Raw genomic sequence first — 22,604 nt, forward strand, 5'->3', positions numbered from 1 at the left:
CCCTTTGCCACATAATTTAACATGTTCACAAGTTCTGGGGATCAGACATAGATGTCTTTGAAGGACCATTACCAGCCTACCATGGTGAGAACACGGGGTTTATTTTCTTATTGTTGCTTATCTGTATATCTGGCTTTCCCCAATGCATATATATTCCTGTAATGACAAAAGTCTGTTCTTCATTGAAAAATAAGTACAGTGATGGAGAGGAAATAATACCATAAGCAGTAATATCATGAAATCATGGCTGTACACCTATAGTAGGAATTTTTAAAAATGTGACCTAATTATATGTGAATACGTATTCGTGACTTAGAAATTTTCCACTGATGGAATCATATTAAAAAATGCTACAACTCAAACAATGTATATGAAATGGCAGATGACATATTCTGGAAAACGGTGTGTATCTGGAAAATGGTGTGTATCTGAAAAATGACTCTAACTGATGACAAAGATTCATGTGAAAAGCATGAATGACAATTCTCATAAAGCATGAGTTCAAGTCCCAGCTCTGTCAGTCACCAGCTGTGCGGCCTTGTGCCAGTTATTTAACCTCTTCTTGCTTCTACTTCATTACCTATAAAATGAAGCTAATAACTGTACTTTCCTCACGGGATTATTGAAGGATTAAATAATTTAAAACCTGTACAGAGCTTAGAACTATGCCTGGCACATAACAAACACTCTGTAAATGCTAGTCATTTTTGCTTATTATTCTGGCAGGTGTTTGTAGCCACCTGTCTTGAATGGAAACTCACTCTGGAATTTTACTTGTGCTGGTACTTATAGTCTATCACCTCTAAAAATCATGAAAGCCGTGCACTGATTATCAATGGGGTTCTTACACCCCAGGATACTAGAGTAATTACTCTGAGGGTTTCAGTACTGGAGTTTTTCCCAAATGGCTGAGTTCCCAGGAAACACCCCATCAGTGCTGGTACAGTGGCTAAATAATAATTGTGGAGCATCAACAGTTACTTAGCCCAGAATTATCAATATGACAAATGACATTTACAACATGGGATTCTAACACCTGCATCTTGTTAGACAGAAAAGTCTAATAATTTGTTAGTTTTGACAATTTGCAGGGAAAGACAACAAGTTTTCCAGGAAGATGAGAGACTGGAGACAACTTCAGTATATATCATTCTGCTTACTGTGAATTAGTATTAAACCAATAGGGTACTGGGAGTTGTTGAGATCAGTTCAGTTCAGTTCAGTCGCTCAGTCGTGTCCAACTCTTTGTGACCCCATGAATCGTAGCACGCCAGGCCTCCCTGTCCATCATCAACTCCTGGAGTTTACCCAAACTCATGTCCATCGAGTTGGTGATGCCATCCAGCCATCTCATCCTCTGTCGTCCCCTTCTCCTCCTGCTCCTAATCCCTCCCAGAGTCAGGGTCTTTGCCAATCAAGCACAAATAAAACACCACATTTGAAGAACTTTATCATTAATAAATCCTAGGGATATTGAATAATGTTCCATGGAAGAAAGGCAACAGATTCCTTAACATCGAAAGCTGGACAGGATCTTAATGATCATTTTAAACCAGTGTGTCTCATACTAGATTCATGTTCCTCTTTGCTACCTCTCATTTCTCTTGTGTTCTGCAGGATTTTTTCCCAAGCTTTAACATGTTTTTGTACGCTGTGACTCTTGAAAACCAAGACCTGCTATATGACCCATCTTGACCACAGAACCTCCCTTTAGCCCTTATAATTTTTTAACTTCACAAGGGCCACTACTGATGATAAAAACCCTCTGGGTAAACACTGATGTATTATGACCACACTTCATCAAGCTTGACACTCAGAGCAGCCAAATAATTCATGGGTGAACTAAATGTTCACAGAGCTAGGTCAGAATCTAGGCCTGTTTGTACAGCTATCTGGAGAGAACCTGTGTCCTGCAGACCTTGGGCCCTGGGCCTGGGCAGCCTGGAATAGAGCAAGGGAACAATGAAAAGATGGAAACAACCCACAAGGAAAGGGAGAAGAGACTGTCACCTGAAAATGTGCCTTCCTCCTCTTCACCTTTCTGCTCAGCCAAACACTATCACAGGTCTACATTAAGAAAGATGCTGCTGTGTGTTACAGAGGATGCCAAAAAGCTGCACGTAACACTTGGTCTTGCCCTGGAGGACCTTAAGATTATCACTGAAAAAGCACACACGAAGTTGAAATGCTAGAAACAAGCATGTTTTTTCTAATTTTCCTAACACTTAAGAGTCTGTTCAGTTCAGTCGCTCAAGTCGTGTCTGACTCTTTGCGACCCCATGAATCGCAGCACGCCAGGCCTCCCTGTCCATCACCAACTCCTGGAGTTCACTCAGATTCATGTCCATCGAGTCAGTGATGCCATCCAGCCATCTCATCCTCGGTCGTCCCCTTCTCCTCCTGCCCCCAATCCCTCCCAGCATCAGTCTTTTCCAGTGAGTCAACTCTTCACATGAGGTGGCCAAAGTACTGGAGTTTCAGCTTTAGCATCATTCCTTCCAAAGAAATCCCAGTGTTGATCTCCTTCAGAATGGACTGGTTGGATCGCTTTGCAGTCCAAGGGCCTCTCAAGAGTCTTCTCCAACACCACACTTCAAAACCATCAATTCTTCGGCGCTCAGTCTTCTTCACAGTCCAACTCTCACATCCATACATGATCACAGGAAAAACCATAGCCTTGACTAGATGGACCTTAGTCGGCAAAGTAATGTCTCTGCTTTTGAATATGCTATCTAGGTTGGTCATAACTTTTCTTCCAAGGAGTAAACGTCTTTTAATTTCATGGCTGCAGTCACCATCTGCAGTGATTTTGGAGGCCAAAAAAAAAAAGTCTGACACTGTTTCCACTGTTTCCCCATCTATTTCCCATGAAGTGATGGGACCGGATGCCATGATCTTCGTTTTCTGAATGTTGAGCTTTAAGCCAACTTTTTCACTCTCCTCTTTCACTTTCATCAAGAGGCTTTTTAGTTCCTCTTCACTTTCTGCCATAAGGGTGGTGTCATCTGCATATCTGAGGTTATTGATATTTCTCCCAGCAATCTTGATTCCAGCTTGTGTTTCTTCCAGTCCAGCGTTTCTCATGATGTACTCTGCATATAAGTTAAATAAGCAGGGTGACAATATACAGCCTTGACGTACTCCTTTTCCTATTTGGAACCAGTCTGTTGTTCCATGTCCAGTTCTAACTGTTGCTTCCTGACCTGCATACAGATTTCTCAAGAGGCAGGTCAGGTGGTCTGGTATTCCCATCTCTTGAAAAATTTTCCACAGTTTATTGTGATCCACACAGTCAAACACTTTGGCATAGTCAATAAAGCAGAAATAGATGTTTTTCTGGAACTCTCTTGCATTTTCCATGACCCAGTGGATGTTGGCAATTTGATCTCTGGTTCCTCTGCCTTTTCTAAAACCAGCTTGAACATCAGGGAGTTCACAGTTCACGTATCGCTGAAGCCTGGCTTGGAGAATTTTGAGCGTTACTTTACTAGCCTGTGAGATGAGTGCAATTGTGCGGTACTTTGAGCATTCTTTGGCATTGCCTTTCTTTGGGATTGGAATGAAAACTGACCTTTTCCAGTCCTGTGGCCACTGCTGAGTTTTCCAAATTTGCTGGCATACTGAGTGCAGCAGTTTCACAGCATCATCTTTCAGGATTTGAAATAGCTCAACTGGAATGTCATCACCTCCACTGGCTTTGTTCATAGTGATGCTTTCTAAGGCCCACTTGACTTCACATTCCAGGATGTCTGGCTCTAGATGAGTGATCACACCATCGTGATAAGCACTTTCAAATCAATTTCCCAAAATGTGTACTTTGGGCAAGTATGATTTGTCCCTTTTTATACATGAGAAAATGAACTGCTGATCAGACAGACTATGACATGGTTCAAGGTCAGAGTCTTAGCAAGTGGTCTCCATCTTCTGATCACCCCAAAGTGATCATATGGGTGTTTCATGACAAACCTTTGGATTTTGATGAAACCTGCATATGTTTTGGGTGTCATTTTTTTTTTTACACTGCATAGAGTAAATTGTTTGACTATATCCAAGATTTTTTCGATCATTAAGACTGATTTTTTAAAGGCTTGTAAGAAAAACCATTTGTAATAAGAGAATGAAGACAGGGCAGGGCAATGGACAAAGCAAGCGTGAATATCGTATCATGTACTCTTTTTACCAAAGATTTTTAAATGCAAAAACACATGCTTATCACAGAAAATTTTGACTGCAGAGAAAAGTAGAATAAAAAAAAATCTGTTCTCTCATCAACTAATGCAAAGCAGTGATCAGCCATCCCTCACTCCCCTAATTTTTAAAGTTATACAAACTATAAAACTGACAATTCACATAAAGATTTTGAAGATTTTTTAGTTCTAAATATCTTTAAGTGGTAACAATCTTTTTTTTTTTTTTTTGCAATCTACAATGTATCATAGCAGACCATGAAAAAAGTTTGAGGTATATCAATTATATTTTGGAAATTAAATAGGGATGCATAGAAGCTGGAGGAGTGTCCTTACAGATCCATTAGCATTCTACCAACAGAAATGTTTGATCCCACTTACAATGCTGGGGCTGAAACCTTTGATCTTGAGTCCCACTCCAGCATATGGTGCTACTAAGCATAATCAAAGTGCAAATCTTTATAGAAATTACAGAGACTAAAAAGAGGATGGAGGCTTCCTTCCTCTAATTTCCTTTCCTGCCATGTCTCTGGTCCTAAATAAAAAACATTTGGTCTTTTGATGAAATCTGTAAATAGTTTGAGGGTATTTTACGCTGTATATAGTCAATTACTTGACTGTACAAGATGATTTCCATTACTGAGATTGACAATGTTTCTCGCCAGGATAATCGAGTCCCAGTTTTTGAAACTGCTTCCCTTATTTTGGCCCCATATAGTGACATGAAAATAAGGAGATATCTATATTTCTGGAGGACTTCTTTTTTGGAAGGGGTACTTGACATGTGTACATCCAGATTCTGCCAAGAAGTCTTTGAACATTTACAGGATGAGTTGCTAACTCTTGAAGACAATACACTTCAAAAGAGCTGTCCCCCTGCAAATATTTTTAAGCCATTACTGACAACAATTCAGATGAAGTTGTGAAAAATGGTATTTTTTATGAAATCCCCTTCAGATACTTCTCTCAGCCCACTAAAGAGAGTGGGAGGCAATTTCTGACTTAAAATTTGTAAACAAAACTCGTGTTCTGTTAAGGTGAATGTCTTTGCCCTCTTCCCAACATCACGTTGTTCAGTCTGAGCGACTGTGATGCACCTGGATTCAGACAGACAAGCCTCAGGCAAGTCTGCAGTTTGGAAGAACATGGACCCAGGATGACTCTGTGTGTTGTTTCTCATGGTGACTGATTACTGCGCCCAAGTCTTACTCAAATTGTTTTTAATAATGTAGTTATTAAGGAAAAAAGACTAAAGCACCATTGGAAAAGTTTAGTCAAGTGCAGGCAAGTCCACTCTCAGCTAGTGGGCACTGGTTGGCCTCTGTCTGCCCTGACTGGGCAGTGCCAAACCTGGTTGGTTGGTGCTCTTATTGGACGAGTTGCTAAGTATTTTAACTATCACTTTGAACTGGCCTCATTAGTTGTACATATAGGCATGTATCAACCTGGCACCCAGCAAGGTCCAACTATAAAGTCCTGGGGTCAGAAGTCAAAGGTTTAGATTGTGATCTGAATTCTGTCATTACAGTGGTGGATCATCCCAGAAGTTAGCCAACTCCTTTAATTCTTAGCATCCTTGGCTCCAAATTAGGGATATGAGTGCTGCTGGGTGCTTACTTGCTCAGTCATGTCCAACTCTTTGCAATCCCATGGATTGAACCATGGGCTGCACCTGTAGCCTGCCAGGCTCCTCTGTCCATGGGATTCTCCAGGCAAGAATATTGGAATGGGTTACAGTTTTCTTCTCCAGGAAATCTTCCTGACCCAGGGACTGAACCCATGTCTCCTGCATCTCCTGCACTGGCAGGCAGATTCTTTACCACTGAGCACACTGGGGCTTCCTGGGGATATGACTAATCCTCACTTAGTTGCCTTATGAGACTTAGGTTGAGGTTGAAACCAGATATTAGATGTGAAAGCATTCATTTTTAAAATTTTTTATTAATTCAAAGAAATCTGTAGTAATTGTACATCATTTGGAAAATGCCAAAGTGTAGGATGTGAACAATTATTAATTTTCTCACCATGTAAAGAAAACCTGTGAACATTTCAAAAAGTTTCTTCTAGCTTTTTATAAAAACCGTTTGACAATTCAACAATAGTTGCTGGTTCCACAAAAATGAAATAAAACAAGGTTGATGTTTTCCAGCTGGGTGGGGATAGCAAATGGTTCAGTTCAGTTCAGTTCAGTCGCTCAGTCGTGTCCGACTCTTTGCAACCCCATGAATCGCAGCACGCCAGGCCTCCCTGTCTATCACCAACTCCCAGAGTTCACTCAAACTCACGTCCATCGAGGTGGTGATGCCATCCAGCCATCTCATCCTGTTGTACCCTTCTCCTCCTGCCCCCAAACCCTCCCAGCATCAGGGTCTTTTCCAATGAGTCAGCTCTTCGCATCAGGCGGCCAAAGTACTGGAGTTTCAGCTTTAGCATCAGTCCTTCCAATGAACACCCAGGACTGATCTCCCTCAGGATGGACTAGTTGGACCTCCTTGCAGTCCAAGGGACTCTCAAGAGTCTTCTCCAACACCACAGTTCAAAAGCATCAATTCTTCAGTGCTCAGCTTTCTTTATAGTCCAAGAAATCCAAATGAAAGAATGGTGAAAAGCTGTCCCATATCATGCAACTACAGGTCTGATTCCTGGAAGTGACAAATATTTCAGTATTTAGGAATTTGTTGTTGTTGTTGTTCAGTCGCTCAGTTGTGTCTGACTTTTTGCGACCCCATGGACTACAGCACACCAGGCTTCCCTGTTCTTCACCATCCCCCGGAGCTTGCTCAAACCCATGTCCATTGAGTTGGTGATGCCATCCAACCATCTCATCCTCTGTCATCTGCTTCTCCTCTTGCCTTAGGAAAAAGGAACACTTTTATACCTAAATCATTTCCTTCTGCTACTGACTTGATTGTATTTTAGGGAGAACATCATTAAATTACTGCTATAAAATTTCAGGTACACAAAAATACTCTATGCTGTAACCATAAACAATATGTGTGTGTGTGTGTGTGTGTTCAGTCACTCAGTTGTGTCCAACTCTTAGTAGCCTACTAGGCTCCTCTGTCCATGGGCTTTCCCAGGCAAGAATATTGGAATGGGTTGCCGTTTTCCCCTCCAGGAGATTTTCCCAACCCAGGGATCGAACCTGCATTGATAGGCAGATTCTTTACCACTGAGACATGTGGGAAGCCCCCAAAATATGTGAATTTGACTTATTTCCTAAGTTATTATGCTCAGCTAATAACCATCTCTCCCTTTTTAGCTTGCCAGAGGGCCCACATTTTACTGTAGTTTTATAGATAGGCAATCTGTTTGTACATGTTGGTTTCAAATAATCAGGCATCTCTGAAATGATGGATAAGGACATTCCTTGGACATAAAATCCTTGGACTTTTTCCGAAGACATAATTTTCTTGAACTGTTAGAAACACCTTGTAAATGGCCTTAGACACAGACAGTATTATGTGGACTGATACTTTCTACAAAGATTTTACTTTATTACTTTCTTCTCAAAAGATAATTGCTATGAGCATAGCATATGGCACTCGTGTGTTTATTTATGATGACACCATCCTCCTAAATTATTGTCTTAAATACATTTAACTCCCCAAACATCCTGAGCTCCCAGAAGGCATGGGCTTTGTCTACTCTGTCCATCCCCAAGCTCCTAGCAAAGAAGACACTGAAATGTTTGAATAAGCATGTAAGAATTCTTGTTCAGTCACAATACCTAAGATGATATCTGGGAATGTGCTAAATAAAGATCCCTAGGCCCAATTCTGGAGGTTCTGAATCAGACTGTCTGATGGTGGGCCTAGGGTCCTGTATTTTTAATAAGCTCCTTGGTTTCTTCCTTGTAAAATGGGGATAAAAGTAGGCCCTACCTCACAAGGTAATTGTGGAAATGAATGAGTTATTTCATGCAGCGTTCAGACAACTGCCTGGCCCATGTTACTACTGTTGTTATTAGGATATGATCAGCCCATCATCATCATGAACAGGTGCTCAGGAAATAGTGTCTATTAATTTTCTCAAACTTAAGTGTGCATAAACATCAGCCAATGGCTTATCAATACCGGTGCTGGGGCCTTGCCCCCGAGATTCTGATTTAATAAGGCTAATACCTAGCCAGGAATCTGCATTCCTATATTCCCTATATAAGGGAAAATAGAGAATCAGCAGATAAACTGTAAACCAGTAATTCTCTTATTCACATTCCTAACCCTCAAGGCAAAGAAACTTGCCTTTCCGACTGGGGCTAAGAGGGGGCTCAATTCAGATAAAGAAAGCTTTTTTGGGGGGTGGGGTTCATCTGATAGCATGCCAAGGGACCACTGGGACTCTCGACTTACTTCATCTGTGTCTGTCTGGCATTGGCTCATGAGGGGTGAAGAGACAGCTGCCTTCCCTGAGTACACTGGGGATGCTGCTCCAGCAGAGCTTGGCAAATCCACCTCTCCCTGCAGTGGGGAGCAAGGCCTGAGCTCTCCTCCCCCTAACCTGTCCTGCCCCAGAGCAGCCTGGGCCAACTCACACCAGCTCCAGAGGCTGCTGAAGACAGGGCCTGGAATCCTTCCCACCTCTAGAGCTGAAATTCAAGGGAACCACAGTTGCTTGAGAAGAAAGTGTGTACATCCCTGGCAAGCCCAAGATTCCAAGTCTGGGCAAGAAGAGCCAAAATCCCTCATGCCACATATATGCGTCATGGAACCAGCCCAGACTTGCTTTTGTTTCTGACCTCTGCAAATTCCCCCCAGTGTGCCTGAGATTTAAAGGGCAAATTTTCCAAAAGTAAAATGACAGTGCTCGTTTCTCTTACAAATAGCTTTCCTTGCTGGATTTCTCTTTCTTGTGATTATGCAAATTATACACTTAAGCATAATCAATACTTGACTCTCCTGGAACCTGATCAAGCTGGGATCCATCCATAAACAGAGACATTACATACTTAAGAGATAGGCATTTAAATGGAGACAACTCTGTCCTTGCTCTAGCTAAAAATTATTGCTTTTTATAGAAAATGAGGTATAGGCTATGTTATAATAAAGTAGAATTTACATTTAAAAAAATGCTTTCAACTTCTGTAATTTTTCTCCTTGTTCTTTAATCCAAGTACACGTACTTTCTTCTCCTAAAATGCTACAGAGGAACAGACCTGTCTCCAATGTTTGAAAAGCTTGAGGTTAGAGCACTGGTCCATGGTTCCTCCTCTTAGCTCTGGCTCCTGGAATGTCACCAGGAGTTTCCTGGAGGCCTCCCAGGCATTAGAGTGGAAATCCTAGCCCACACCTCCATATTCTTTTGACAGCTGCCCTTTAGCCTCCTCTTGGCCCTAGGGATATATTCACTTGTGGCATGACTGGTCTCCAAGAGGACAGAAAGTCCTGCAGAGAATTGGGCAATTAAGTAAAGAACTCCAGGGTCTCAGGAACCCTGAACAGGAGTGGGGACGTAGGCAGTGGGTAGGTACATATCTCTGGAAGCCTGAAATCGACATCCTGCTCTTATGGGGAGGAATACAACCAGAGAAAGATTGGACACAGCCCTCTAAAGTCCAGGGTCAAGTGCAGGTCCAGGAGTGGTACCATACATGTGGTTATCTATACAATGCTTGCAAGTGTGTTATATAAGTGAATACCTTAGTCTAGATGTTCCATCAACACATGCCCAGAGAAACCTCTGTCAGAGATTCCAAGGTTTGAGATGTCAAGAACTAGATAGACAACATTTTCTTTGTGGAGCATTGGGAGAGGTATCTCTTGATATTGCCCTGCAAATGTGATTATGTCAACTCCCAGCTGAAAGGGGAATAAGGCTCTATTTATTTGGAAGTCACTGTATGAGCAAGGTTTCTTGTTACTGTTTAAAAAACACAGATGTCGGGTGCTTCTCTGGTTGTCCAGTGGTTGAGATATTGCCTTCCAATGCAGGGGGTACAGGTTCAATCCCTGGGCAGGGAGCTAGGATCCCACATGCCTCCCAGCCAAAAATACCAAAACATAAAACAGAAGCAATACTGCAACAAATTCAGTAAAGACTTTAAAAATGGTCCACATCAAAAACGTATTTAAAAAATAAAAATAAAAGGTTTAAAAAACAAACAAACAGCAACAACCAAAAAACACAGATGTCAAAAGAATTTCACCAACAAAGATTTAGACAGAAGATTTGAAGGTTTCTAAGTCACTCTCTGGCACTGGTCCCCAGGTTTCACCTCCTCCTTCCCCGCTGGCCATCACGTAGCTAGCACTCAGCACTGACCTCCTCTGAAAGGCTTCCTCAAGCCCTCAGTCCAGCCAGGTGCTCCTCCTCAGGGCTCCCACAGCTCTTAGCACCTGGCACTGCAATTGCTCCCCACCCGGCAGCCTCTCCACCCTCCTAAATTGCTACACCCTGAGGTCTGGCCCCATGTCTTACCAACACTGCATTCCCACGGCTCATGCTGGGATTTGACACATGCGAAATTCTCACTAAATACTTCTTGCCTGATCACCAACAGCAATACGGAGTTGCTTTTATAGCTCTTCACTACCAGAGGCTCTAAGTACTAAAGAATTCAGGTAAAGTTTTAACTCCTGGAAGAGACAGATGGTCTGAAAATAAATCAAACACTTGAACATGTAGCATCGCAGACATGGAGACCACCGGGGGCACGTACAGATATCACATATGTGTGCTTTGCAGTTTTTAATCTCATTCATTTGTTAAGCTGACCTCAGGTTACATGCCTTAAAAAAGGAAGCATTTCTTAAAAAGTTGGCAAACATGCTTCTTCATAAAGAACATATATGTACCTATACACACACACACACTCACTCACTCACACACACACTTCATCTGCAGATTTCAAAATTTTACCCTTACTGAAATTAGATTGACGGTGCTAGGGACACCTATCAAAAACTTTCTAGTCACTTGAAATTTGGCACACTATACCTATTTTAAACAATGTTAACCACAAGGGGCAGATGGGTTACTTCAAGAAAACAGAGTGCTATGGAAAACCAGTTGTCCTTTGACATGAAACCACAGATGATATTATTTCTATCTGTAATCCAGGACTACTGGTAGAAATATTAAGCACTGGGCAATAATAAACACTGAACATCTGCAGGGGTCTGACAGCAACCCACTCCAGTATTCTTGCCTGGAAATCCCATGGACAGAGAGGCCTGGTGGGCTACAGTCCATAGGGTTGCAAAGAGTCAGACATGACTGAAGTGACTTCGCATGGCACCTCACAGCAAGACTCTGATAACTGTGTACAACTCACTTAAATGTTAGTTACTCAGTCGTGTTCGACTCTTTGTGACCCCATGGACTACAGCCCACCACACTCCTCTGTCCACGGAATTCTCCAGGCAAGAATACTGGAGTGGGTTGCTATTTCCTTCTCCAGGACAACTCACTTAGAGGCATCTAAATATAAAGGAAAGCCATTCTCAGTTGAGTAAGTGATTAGTCCAAACTGCAGTGGCCTCTGGGGGAATGACCCTGCTGTCCTCCTTTGTGCTGTGCTGTGCTTAGCTGCTTCATTCATGTCCAACTCTTTGTGACCCCATGGACTGTAGCCTGCCAGGCTCCTCTGTCCATGGGATTCTCCAGGCAAGAATACTGGAGTGGGTTGCTATGCCTTCCTCCAAGGGATCTTCCCAAACCCAGGCTTGAACCCAGGTCCCCTGTATTGCAGGGGGACTCTTTATCATCTGAGTCACCAGGGAAGCCCAAGAATACTGGAATGAACTGCTTTCACTCTGGATATTTTCCTGGAAGAGCCAGGAGAAGAAAAGAAGAGTCTGATTTCTGCTGCTGCTTCTTCCATGTCACACCTCTCAGTCTCTGACCTCTTTCCTGCTCAGAAGGCTGCCATCCCCATGCTGGGGACTCAAAAGTAGATGCTGCCACAGCTCCATCCCAGGTAGTGGCTCAACTGGAGCCAGTAGCTTCTTAGTTTTTTTTCCTCTGAAAAGTTGAGTGACCTCTGTTGCCAGCAAGGATTGAGGCCCTTCCAGAAGCTTCTGGGGCCCAGATTAGGAGAACTTGTTCTACATGGTGCAAGCTTGGGCCTTACCCTCTAGGGCACCAGACCTTCATAAGGAGGACTGGAGTCAAGAACTAAAAGATTTCAGAGGTTTCTCACAACGAGAACGAAAACCCCAAATACCAAACCACCTGACCAACTTCATCTTTTCATCTTGTTCAGAAAGACACTTTTTACTTCCTCAAGTTTATCTTTTACTAGAAATCTCACAACAAATACAAGCAAACTTTCCCTGCTCACTGTGCCCTGAATGGACATTTTACTACCTACCTACCTTCCATTTTCCAGTGCCATCTCTCTGGTCCCTGCCCATCCATAACTCCTCACTGACTACGCTGCCAATGGTCTCATCTTTCTATAAATTCACCTGCCTGCATAAGTTGCTAAATGAGGCAATTAATCAGCATCAACACTGGAATTATTCAAAATCACCTGTATCTCAGCAGCTTTCTCATTCTACAGCCTTAGTTTCTTATTTAATCTTTCCTGTCTTGTCCCCCTTACTAGATTGTCAGCCTCTTCAGGTGAAGATATGTCTGCTTTAATTTTCCATACAGTAGGTCCTTAAAATCTTTTTTTCTGAACACCCTGGGATGAAGGTAAGGGATAGCTTTCAGGAACAAACAGTAATTAAGAGCTCTTCCTTGCCCTTCTCATTCTCAGTGGGGGCTGCCCTGAATGGAGCCATTAATAAATACTCCACTCCCCATGGATAATAAATGTTCAGACTTCCCCAACCGAATCAGGTCTGAAAAACCGGGGGGCCAAAAAACTCTGAAGATTGCTGCAAGCCCAGGCATAAAGGGGGAGGGCCCAGCTATAGGAGTAACCAGAGGGTCTGTGCAGGTTAGTATACACACAAACACACGTACGTGTAGGGCTTGTCCCAAGGGCTCTAAGACTACAGGAGAATTAATGGGACTAAATCACCAAAATGTGACAAGACACTTTCACGGTGGTAGAACCAGTTCTGAGGTTTCTTCACGTTCTTGCCTACAGCAACGCAAAGCAGCTACTCTGTTCAGATCCCTAAAAGGTGGGCGATGCCTCTCCTGGACTGTCGGCCACCAGTACAAGGATGTCAAAAACCCAAACACGCAACCTAGCCACTTCCGACAGTGGCCCACCGGCGGCTCTTGGCAGACAGCCTTGTGCGCCCCCAAACTTCGCGGAGATCGCTGGCGGATTCCGTGCTGCCCGAACTTCTTGCAAGGGGCCACCTGGAAGAGCAAGTGTCTTAAAAATGAATAAGACGAACTGCGCTCCCACTGCTTTGAAGCGACTGGTGTGTTAGTCTAAAATAAAAAGGTTTCTGTCTGCAAATCCCGTTTGCTCCCCCGGTAATCCATCCCCGCCCCCAGTCCGGCGTGTCCGACCCGTACAGCTGTTTTTAATCCCTACTTTTCTCACTTGGCGTCCCTGGCTAGCGTTGACCAGACGCGGAGCCCCACTTAGCGTTTCCTCCTCCCCCTACCCGGGTCTGTCCTCCCTCCGCCGTCTCCTTTTTCTCCGCCTGCATCCCCGGGGGCAGAGTGTGGGAAGAACGAATTTCCGCCCGGTTTGCTCTCCACTCGCCGACTTGGGTCTCTTCCGGACGCAGCCTGCACACCCCCGGCTCCTCCCGGGGCTGTTCCACCGAGGTTGCGCTATCGCTCCCGCACCCGGAGCGAAGAGGCGCGGGCTGCTGGGGCTAAGCCGCCGGGGTTCAGCAGCCAAGCCTCGCCTGGAGGAGCTCTTGGAAGGGCTCCCGCCTGCAGCTGGGGAATCCGCTCGGCAGGGAGAATCCGTGCCAGGGAATCCAGCTCTCCGGACTCAAGCTGCAAACAAAAAGCTCAGGTCTTGCTCCCTCCCTCTGTTTCCCCCACCCCCACCCCGATGCGCACCCGGAGAAACAGTTTTCGGCAGAAATGCAACAAGTAGCACCCGGAGCTCGCAGAGCGCCCTGCGCCGCCTGACTTGGCCCGGCAAAGCCCGCCTGCAGAGACCCGGGCCAGCCACCGGACAAAGGGCGGAGGAGGGGCTGGACAGCACTGCGAAGTCCGAAAGAGGCCATTTAGCGACTCTGGCCAGGCCAAGGGGAATGCAGAGGAGACACAGAGCCGGCGGGCCAAGAGGACGATCCGGCCGCAGCACGCAGGGCGGGCGGCGATGGAGGCTGCCCGCGCCGTGCGCTTCCTCCTCGTGGTGTGCGGCTGCCTTGCGCTCCCGCCGTGGGCCCAGCCGGTGTGTCCGGAGCGCTGCGACTGCCAGCACCCCCAGCACCTCCTGTGCACCAACAGAGGGCTCCGCGCCGTGCCCAAGACCAGCTCGCTACCGAGCCCACAGGACGTGCTCACCTACAGCCTCGGGGGCAACTTCATAACCAACATCACGGCCTTCGACTTCCACCGCCTGGGGCAGCTCAGACGGCTGGACCTGCAGTACAACCAGATCCGCTCGCTGCACCCCAAGACCTTCGAGAAGCTCTCGCGGCTGGAGGAGCTCTACCTGGGCAACAATCTCTTGCAGGCGCTCGCCCCGGGCACCCTGGCCCCGCTGCGCAAGCTGCGCATCCTCTACGCCAACGGGAACGAGATCGGTCGCCTCAGCCGCGGTTCCTTCGAGGGCCTGGAGAGCCTGGTCAAGCTGCGACTGGACGGGAACGCCCTGGGGGCGCTGCCGGATGCCGTCTTTGCCCCCCTGGGCAACTTGCTCTACCTACATCTGGAGTCTAACCGGATCCGCTTTCTGGGCAAGAACGCCTTCGCCCAACTGGGGAAGCTGCGCTTTCTCAACCTCTCTGCCAACGAGCTGCAGCCTTCCCTACGCCATGCGGCCACCTTCGCACCGCTGCGCTCCCTCTCCACCCTCATCCTCTCGGCCAACAACCTGCAGCACCTAGGGCCGCGCGTCTTCCAGCACCTGTCGCGCCTCGGCCTACTTTCACTCAGGGGCAACCAGCTCACGCACCTCGCGCCCGAGGCTTTTTGGGGGTTAGAGGCCTTACGCGAGCTGCGCCTGGAGGGCAATCGGCTGAGCCAGCTGCCTGTGGCACTGCTGGAACCTCTGCATAGCCTGGAGGCGCTGGACCTGAGCGGCAATGAGCTGTCGGCTCTGCACCCCACTGTCTTTGGCCGCTTGGGCCGGCTGCGTGAGCTCAGCTTGCGCGACAACGCGCTCAGCGCCCTCTCCGGGGACATCTTCGCAGCCAGCCCGGCCCTCTACCGGCTGGATCTAGACGGCAATGGCTGGACCTGTGACTGCCGGCTGCGGGGTCTGAAGCGCTGGATGGGCGACTGGCACTCACAGGGCCGGCTCCTCACCGTTTTCGTGCAGTGTCGCCACCCTCCGGCCCTGCGGGGCAAGTACCTGGATTACCTGGATGACCAGCAACTGCAGAACGGGTCTTGCACAGATCCCGCGTCCTCGGTTCCCCCGATTGCCGACAAGCGGCGGCCCCTACCCACAGCTCCAGGGGAGGCGGTGGCGCCCCCTGCAGGTGCCCTCGCGAAGGAGCTGCTGCCGCAGCCACAGCCACAGCAGCGGAGTCGAGTTCTGCCAGGGATGGCCTGGGATGGGGCGGCCAGGGAGCTTTCGGGTAACCGCAGCTCCCTAAGGCTGAGTCGGCGGGGCCCAGGCCTCCAGCAGCCGGGCTCCAACGCCGCTGCTGCCGCGGGCACGGCGCCACACCCGCTGGACCTCCTCGAGAAGCCTGAGCGGGCACGTCCGACTCCATCGGATCCTGGCCCCGCGGAACCCACCCAGACGGCCACGCTCTCCTCTGCGCCCGCCGGCGACCCCTGGCAGCGCGCGGCGAAACAGCGCCTGGCGGCGCAGCAGCAGGAGAGCGCCGCCCAGTCCGACGGCGGGGTCGGCCTGCCGCCGCTGGTATCCGACCCATGTGACTTCAACAAGTTCATCCTGTGCAACCTGACGGTGGAGGCAGTGGGCGCCGACAGCGCCTCGGTACGCTGGGCTGTGCGCGAGCACCGCAGCCCAAGGCCGCTGGGCGGCGCGCGCTTCCGCCTGCTCTTCGACCGCTTTGGCCAGCAGCCTAAATTCCACCGCTTCGTCTACCTGCCCGAGCGCAGCGACTCGGCCACGCTGCGCGAGCTGCGCGGAGACACTCCCTACCTGGTGTGCGTGGAGGGCGTGCTCGGTGGTCGGGTCTGCCCGGTGGCTCCCCGCGACCACTGCGCGGGGCTGGTCACCCTGCCAGAGCCTGGGAGCCAGGGCGGCGTTGACTACCAACTGCTGACCTTGGCCCTGCTGGCCGTCAACGCGCTGCTGGTGCTCCTGGCCTTGGCAGCCTGGGCGTCGCGCTGGCTGCGGAGGAAGCTGCGGGCTAGGCGGAAGGGCGGGGCTCCCGTCCACGTTCGCCACATGTACTCTACCCGACGACCTCTGCGCTCCATGGGCACTGGCGTGTCCGCCGACTTCTCTGGCTTCCAGTCGCACCGGCCGCGCACCACCGTGTGCGCGCTCAGCGAAGCGGACCTCATCGAGTTCCCGTGCGACCGCTTCATGGACAGCGGGGGCGGCGGCGCAGGCGGCAGCCTTCGGCGGGAGGATCATCTCTTGCAGCGATTTGCCGACTAGGTAGATCCAGGGCCTCCAGGGGCTGTGGAGACCATCTCCTTGGCCCTGGGGAGCCGCCTATCCGCGGGCCCCAGCAACCCACCTCAGGGGAAGATCTCCTTTTATCAGACCTTCTCTCTTCTCCCTTTTGTGCATTTGCCAGAAGGGCCAAAGATTGATAGCAGCTAAACCGCACCACCCGCCAAATCCCGAGACTCGCTCATGAAGTAAATGGTTGGTGTTTGTGGTCAAGACCAAGAATAAGGGACAAATGGATGGTGGGGTCAAGAGACTGGAAGCCTTCTTTTCTACGCTGGTGCAGCTGTGAGAATGGACTTGTTTAATGCAGTAGTCTGGCCTCTGGGGTAGAAAAGGGTACTCGTTGCCCCCTACGTGGCCATGAAAGAATTGGATGCTTGTGTTTTTGTTTGTTGGAGTTTTGTTTCTATTTAAGGAAAAAAAGACCGTATTACCATTACAAAGGTAGCTTGGCAACTGACTCCACTGGTCTGGTAGTCTCTGCCAAGAAGGGTGATGTTGTAAACAGGTGGTGAAGTTTAACACACTCATGGAGGGACTCTTGTTGACTGATAGAACGTTCAGGATAACTTAATGTTTAAATAATTAGAAATGCTACTTTTTTTTTTTTTTTCAAAAATGTGAAGATTTCTGACATTTAACAAACTGACCAGTAAACTCAAGGACCGTTTTAGTTGAGCAGGGCAGTTCAACTATTTTTCTTTTAACATTAACACCACGAAAACATTTGCTGACCTTTGGGTTAATTAAGATTACAAAGTTTCTCAGGAGGAGGCTGCATGCAAGACTTCTCTGTAGGGGTTGCTCCTGTGGCTTTTTAAATTTTATTTTTTAAACTTTCGTGTGGAAAAGGAAATTTCAATGCCAGACTCCATAAAAGAATGTAAGGTGTACATAACTGATGACCCAACAGAGAATGCCATCGTTCTAGTTCGCTTTACCACATCTCTGATGACCTGTCCAGGTTGGAATAAATGTGATGTGGTACTTCTCATGTTTTTATCAGTAACACACAGTTGACTGTGCCATACTTCTCTTGAACTGCACAGTTAAATGATCAAGGTAATTTCCTGATAGGAGGTGAGCAAAAGATGACTTGCAATTGATAGTGAAATGTTTGATCACGTTATTGTCTTATATGAAAGAGTGGGGAGGGGTGAAAAAAATGTACATCAGTGGTTGTATGTTTCTACTAAAACCAGATTGCTAGGAATACTTAAACCTCACTGTGAAATAATTATATATTTTTCAAATTAATCCCTCCACTACCCAGTGGTTTTTTTTCCCCCATGTTATTAAAACTTACCTTTTAGTTAATAATTGCAGTATTTTTTAAAAATGTTTTTGTTTTAAACTTAGGGTTAGTCTTTATTTGTTCAGTTGTTTTCAACTCTTTGGGATACTTTCATTCCTTAATATTTATGAAAGTAGATGTTTATCACTAGATGTAGTGCTTTGGTTTACATGAATAATTTTGTGTGTGGTCTAAAAACACAGTCACTTAGAAGATGTACAAGATGGTTTTATTCATCGTGGTTACAGATTCATTGGCAGCAGGGTGCTGGGGAAGCCACTGCAAAGGTGCTAAGGCTAACAGTGAATTTTCTGTTGAGGGCCTTAAGCCCCCGAGGGTCCTGAAGACTCAGGGAATCTGTCATATTCCAGAGGTCCTTCAACCCCGCTTCACCCCTTTTCCGTTTCGTCTCCATTGAACCAGGCCTGCCTTGTCCCAACAGCTGAGTAGGAACAGAGGGATTTTAATGAACTGATCTTTGTTTATGTTCAGATGAGTAAATGTCCAGACCACTTAAAGTACAGCTGCTTTTCTGGCAGTCTTATCTGTGGGGCCCAAACTTAATAAACCACAGGAAATAGACTGTCATTCTTAGTTTGTGGCCAAGGCTTGCTTCAGATTTTGAGCCTTGGGAGAAGTGGAGTTTGCTCTTATTTGCAACCTTGTGGTTATCTTGCACCTTTTGTGCTCCTACCTTTTTCACTCAGAGAGCAATTGCATTTCTTAGCTCTTGCTTTTTTTACCCAGCAATGTAATAAAGTGAGTCCCTTTGAAAGTCTGAAACAGACCTCTGGTTCTTCCTACCACCTACCCTTTCAACTGCAGAAATCACTGAAAATGGTTAATGCCTGAATCCATGTAAAAACACTTTCACTGGAAAGTCAGTGGGAAATAAATAAATGTTATACATTGTTATGTTCAGTTATGTCAATAAACCCACTTACTAATGGAGATGTTTTCTTGTTGGAGTTTCCAAATATTTTACAGCCTTTCATAATGGTACACTGAATTTTTATACAGCAGTTTTCATCAATGAAGATGAAACAAACTGGAAGTCTTTCTGTCCTCTTTCACTGTCTTTTAGTTTCCATTTCCAAGCAGAGTGTGGGCTTTCTTTTTAAGAAATGCTTGTGACTTTCTTCCCAAAGAAACAATGAGATGGCTTTAGAAGCAGGTGGTCCGACATGATGTGAAAATGCTGTCAAAACACCAGTGACAGCAAAATAATGGGTCTCAGCAGGTTCCAGTTGTTTAAAAAACACTGATTAAAAGTCAAGCTCTTGCACTCTCAAGGTCAAAAATAAGAAATTTTCTTGACCTAGAGGCCATCTTTGCCATTAAAAAGTACATCAAAAATAAAATTCCTAAAGAAAAAAAACTTTGGGAGAGTTAGGAGTGTTCAGTTAAAGAGCCATTGATGAAGTCTGGAATGTGTTGGGGTCATCAGCTCAGCCAGTAAGACTATTGCTTTCATAACGCAGATCATTTTATGATGCTGCCAGTTAATAATTAGCATGTGTTCAGAACACCTTCACTAATTTGCCAAACACCTGGTTTTTCTCAGAAGCACAGTAACATGGGCAGCTACTGCATATTAAGAAACTATTACAGTAGACACTGGGTTACCTGGTGTTTGTACTTAACCACTCCCTCCTCTGCTTCTGAGACTTGGAGATAAGTGACTGAAGCATTCTAGTGCCACAGATGTATTCAAAATTCCAGACTATGACCCAGGATCAAAACATTCTTATAGACCTGCTATCTTCACCATCTCAGAGAATTATAGCAACACTAAAATTCAGAACGATTTTAAGGAAGTGATGAAAGAATTTAAATCATCTGAGATTACTTACTTTCTGTTTACTTAATCACTTTGTGTTTGAACTTCTACAGCAGTGAAAATGAGGATCCTGGGTCTTGACTGCATGGCGCTATTTTAAGGAATAAATAAGTAAAAACATTAGCACCAGTTATAAGGCAGATCTTCATAAGCAGTTCTTCAATGTACCAATAATACATAACAGATGTATTATTGGTATTATTGGTAGAAGTATGACCCTATTGGCAGGGTATGACACATTTAGAAGTTATATGATACATTTTAGAAGTTTCATGGGCAGGTGATGGGCTTAAGCCCTTAACCAATCAAAATTCAGATAATACTACCACAGTGACTCTTCCCTCTCCTTGTTTTGGTTAATTGAAGCTCTTCTATGATTTAGTGTAGAAGGATAGCTCTTGAAATATTTTCTCATTATTTAAAAAAGAAGTGAATATACTAGTATTTGAGCAACATGTCCTATGTTTATTAAACTCGACATAAATTAATTCATCTTTTAGATCAGAACTAAGACTGTGTAAATGGTCTTGCTTATATAGTGCCCCCCTACTTCCCATTAACTTAGTGATAGCATCTCCAAGTGTTCTTTTACACTTAGTTTACTTAAAAGGATACTTTGCGTTCACAAGTGCTTTTTCTTAGGGATTTAAAGTCACTTTATCCTCCCCAATCATCTGGCAAATAGTATTTATTTTGCATGGGAAACAGAGGTATTTAGAGGTTATACTTATTTGACTACTGAAATAATTTAGGGGAAAAAGTAGCTTCCTGATACCTGGTTGCTTTATCTTGGGGCAGAATACCAAAATATCCCACTGCATCTGTTTGAGAGATTTTAAGCTACAGGCATTGTGATTCCTTATGGCACAGACACGGGGCTTTGTAATTTGGCTGTCTAGCATCAGACAGACAAATTGTCATGTACTAACACTGTAAGCAACAGCATCTCCTGAATCTGTAACTTAATAAAATTTTGTTTCAAATTCACCAAATTTTCATAAATGCTAGTCCTGTGCCATAGTTAAGGCTGAGACAGCCACATTGTTTTAGGTTAAGACCAGCTGTAGCCAAGTAGCAATTACTCACTTTTCCAAGTTAAAGGTTTTGATGAACTGATGCTTACCCTGCAACTAACTGTATACTTAACTCTTAGTATATGTACACACTTTTAATAGTGATCATGCTTTTATTCCTTTTTTTCTCAGTTGTGGTGTCCTTCTAAGGATTTTTACTTTAGGAAATGAAAATGAGTGCAAATAATAACAAATACCCATATTGGTTCAGTTCAGTTCCTCAGTCATGTCTGACTCTTTGAGGCCTGATGGACTACAGCACACCAGGCTTCCTTGTTCATCATCACCTCCCAGAGCTTGCTGAAACTCATGTCCATCAAGTCAGTGATGCCATCCAACCAACTCATCCTGTCATCCCCTTCTCCTGCCTTCAATCTTGCCCAGCATCAGGGTCTTTTCTAATGAGTCAGTTCTTCACATCAGGTGGCCAAAGTATTGAAGCTTCAACTTCAGCATCAGTCCTTCCAATGAATATAGATGGACTTTATTGGGAAAGTAATGTCTCTGCTTTTTAATATGCTGTCTAGGTTGGTCTTAGCTTTTCTTCCAAGGAGCAAGTGTCTTTTAATTTCATCGCTGCAGTCGCCATCTGCAGTGATTTTTGGAGCCCCCAAAAATAAAGTCTCTCACTGTTTCCATTGTTTCCCCATCTATTTGCCGTGAAGTAATAGAACCGGATGCCATGATCTTAGTTTTTTGAATGTTGAATATTAAGCCAGCTCTTTCACTCTCCTTTTTCACTTTCATCAAGAGGCTCTTCAGTTCCTCTTCACTTTCTGCCTTAAGGGTGGTGTCATCTGCATATCTGAGGTTATTGATATTTCTCCCGGCAATCTTGATTCCAGTTTGTGCTTCATCCAGCTTTGCATTTCCCATGATGTATTCTGCATAGAAGTTAAATAAACAGGGTGACAATATACAGCCTTGACGTACTCCTTTTCCTATTTGGAACCAGTCTGTTGTTCCATGTCCATTTCTAACTGTTGCTTCTTGACCTGCATACAAATTTCTCAGGAGGCAGGTAAGGTGGTCTGATATTCCCATCTCTTGAAGAATTTTCCACAGTTTGTTGGGAAATGATACAAAAAAGATCTTCATGACCCAGATAATCCTGATGGTGTGAGCACTCACCTAGAGCCAGACAACCTGGAATGAGAAGTCAAACGGGCCTTAGGAAGCATCACTACAAACAAAGCTAGTGGAGGTGATGGAATTCCAGTTGAACTGTTTCAAATCCTGAAAGATGATGCTGTGAAAGTCCTGCACTCAATGTGCCAGCAAATATGGAAAACTCAGCAGTGGCCGCAGGACTGGCAAAGGGTAGTTTTCATTCCAATCCCAAAGAAAGGCAATGCCAAAGAATGTTCAAACTACTGCACAATCGCACTCATCTCACACACTAGCAAAGCAATGCTCAAAATTCTCCAAGCCAAGCTTCAACAATATGTGAACCAAGAACTTCCAGATGTTCAAGCTGGATTTAGAAAAAGAGGAAACAGAGATCAAATTGCAGCATCCATTGGATCATCAAAAAAGCAAGAGAGTTCCAGAAAAACATCCATTTCTGCTTTAT

The 22,604-nt window shown here is 45.5% G+C and overlaps 1 protein-coding gene across 1 annotated transcript; it reads left to right on the forward strand.

The window, feature by feature from the left end:
• Window positions 1-14,376: 14,376 nt before the first annotated feature.
• On the forward strand, window positions 14,377-16,806 carry TRIL (TLR4 interactor with leucine rich repeats). The gene has a single exon (XM_068972321.1). It carries the CDS (start codon window positions 14,377-14,379, stop codon window positions 16,804-16,806), a length of 2,430 nt encoding a protein of 809 aa, XP_068828422.1.
• Window positions 16,807-22,604: the final 5,798 nt, after the last annotated feature.

Source organism: Capricornis sumatraensis, chromosome 5, assembly GCF_032405125.1.
Source record: "Capricornis sumatraensis isolate serow.1 chromosome 5, serow.2, whole genome shotgun sequence".
NCBI lineage: Eukaryota > Metazoa > Chordata > Mammalia > Artiodactyla > Bovidae > Capricornis > Capricornis sumatraensis.

Excerpts from the sequence above, each read along its gene's own strand:
- TRIL (XM_068972321.1), top strand. The coding sequence starts at position 14,377 with ATGGAGGCTGCCCGCGCCGTGCGCTTCCTCCTCGTGGTGTGCGGCTGC.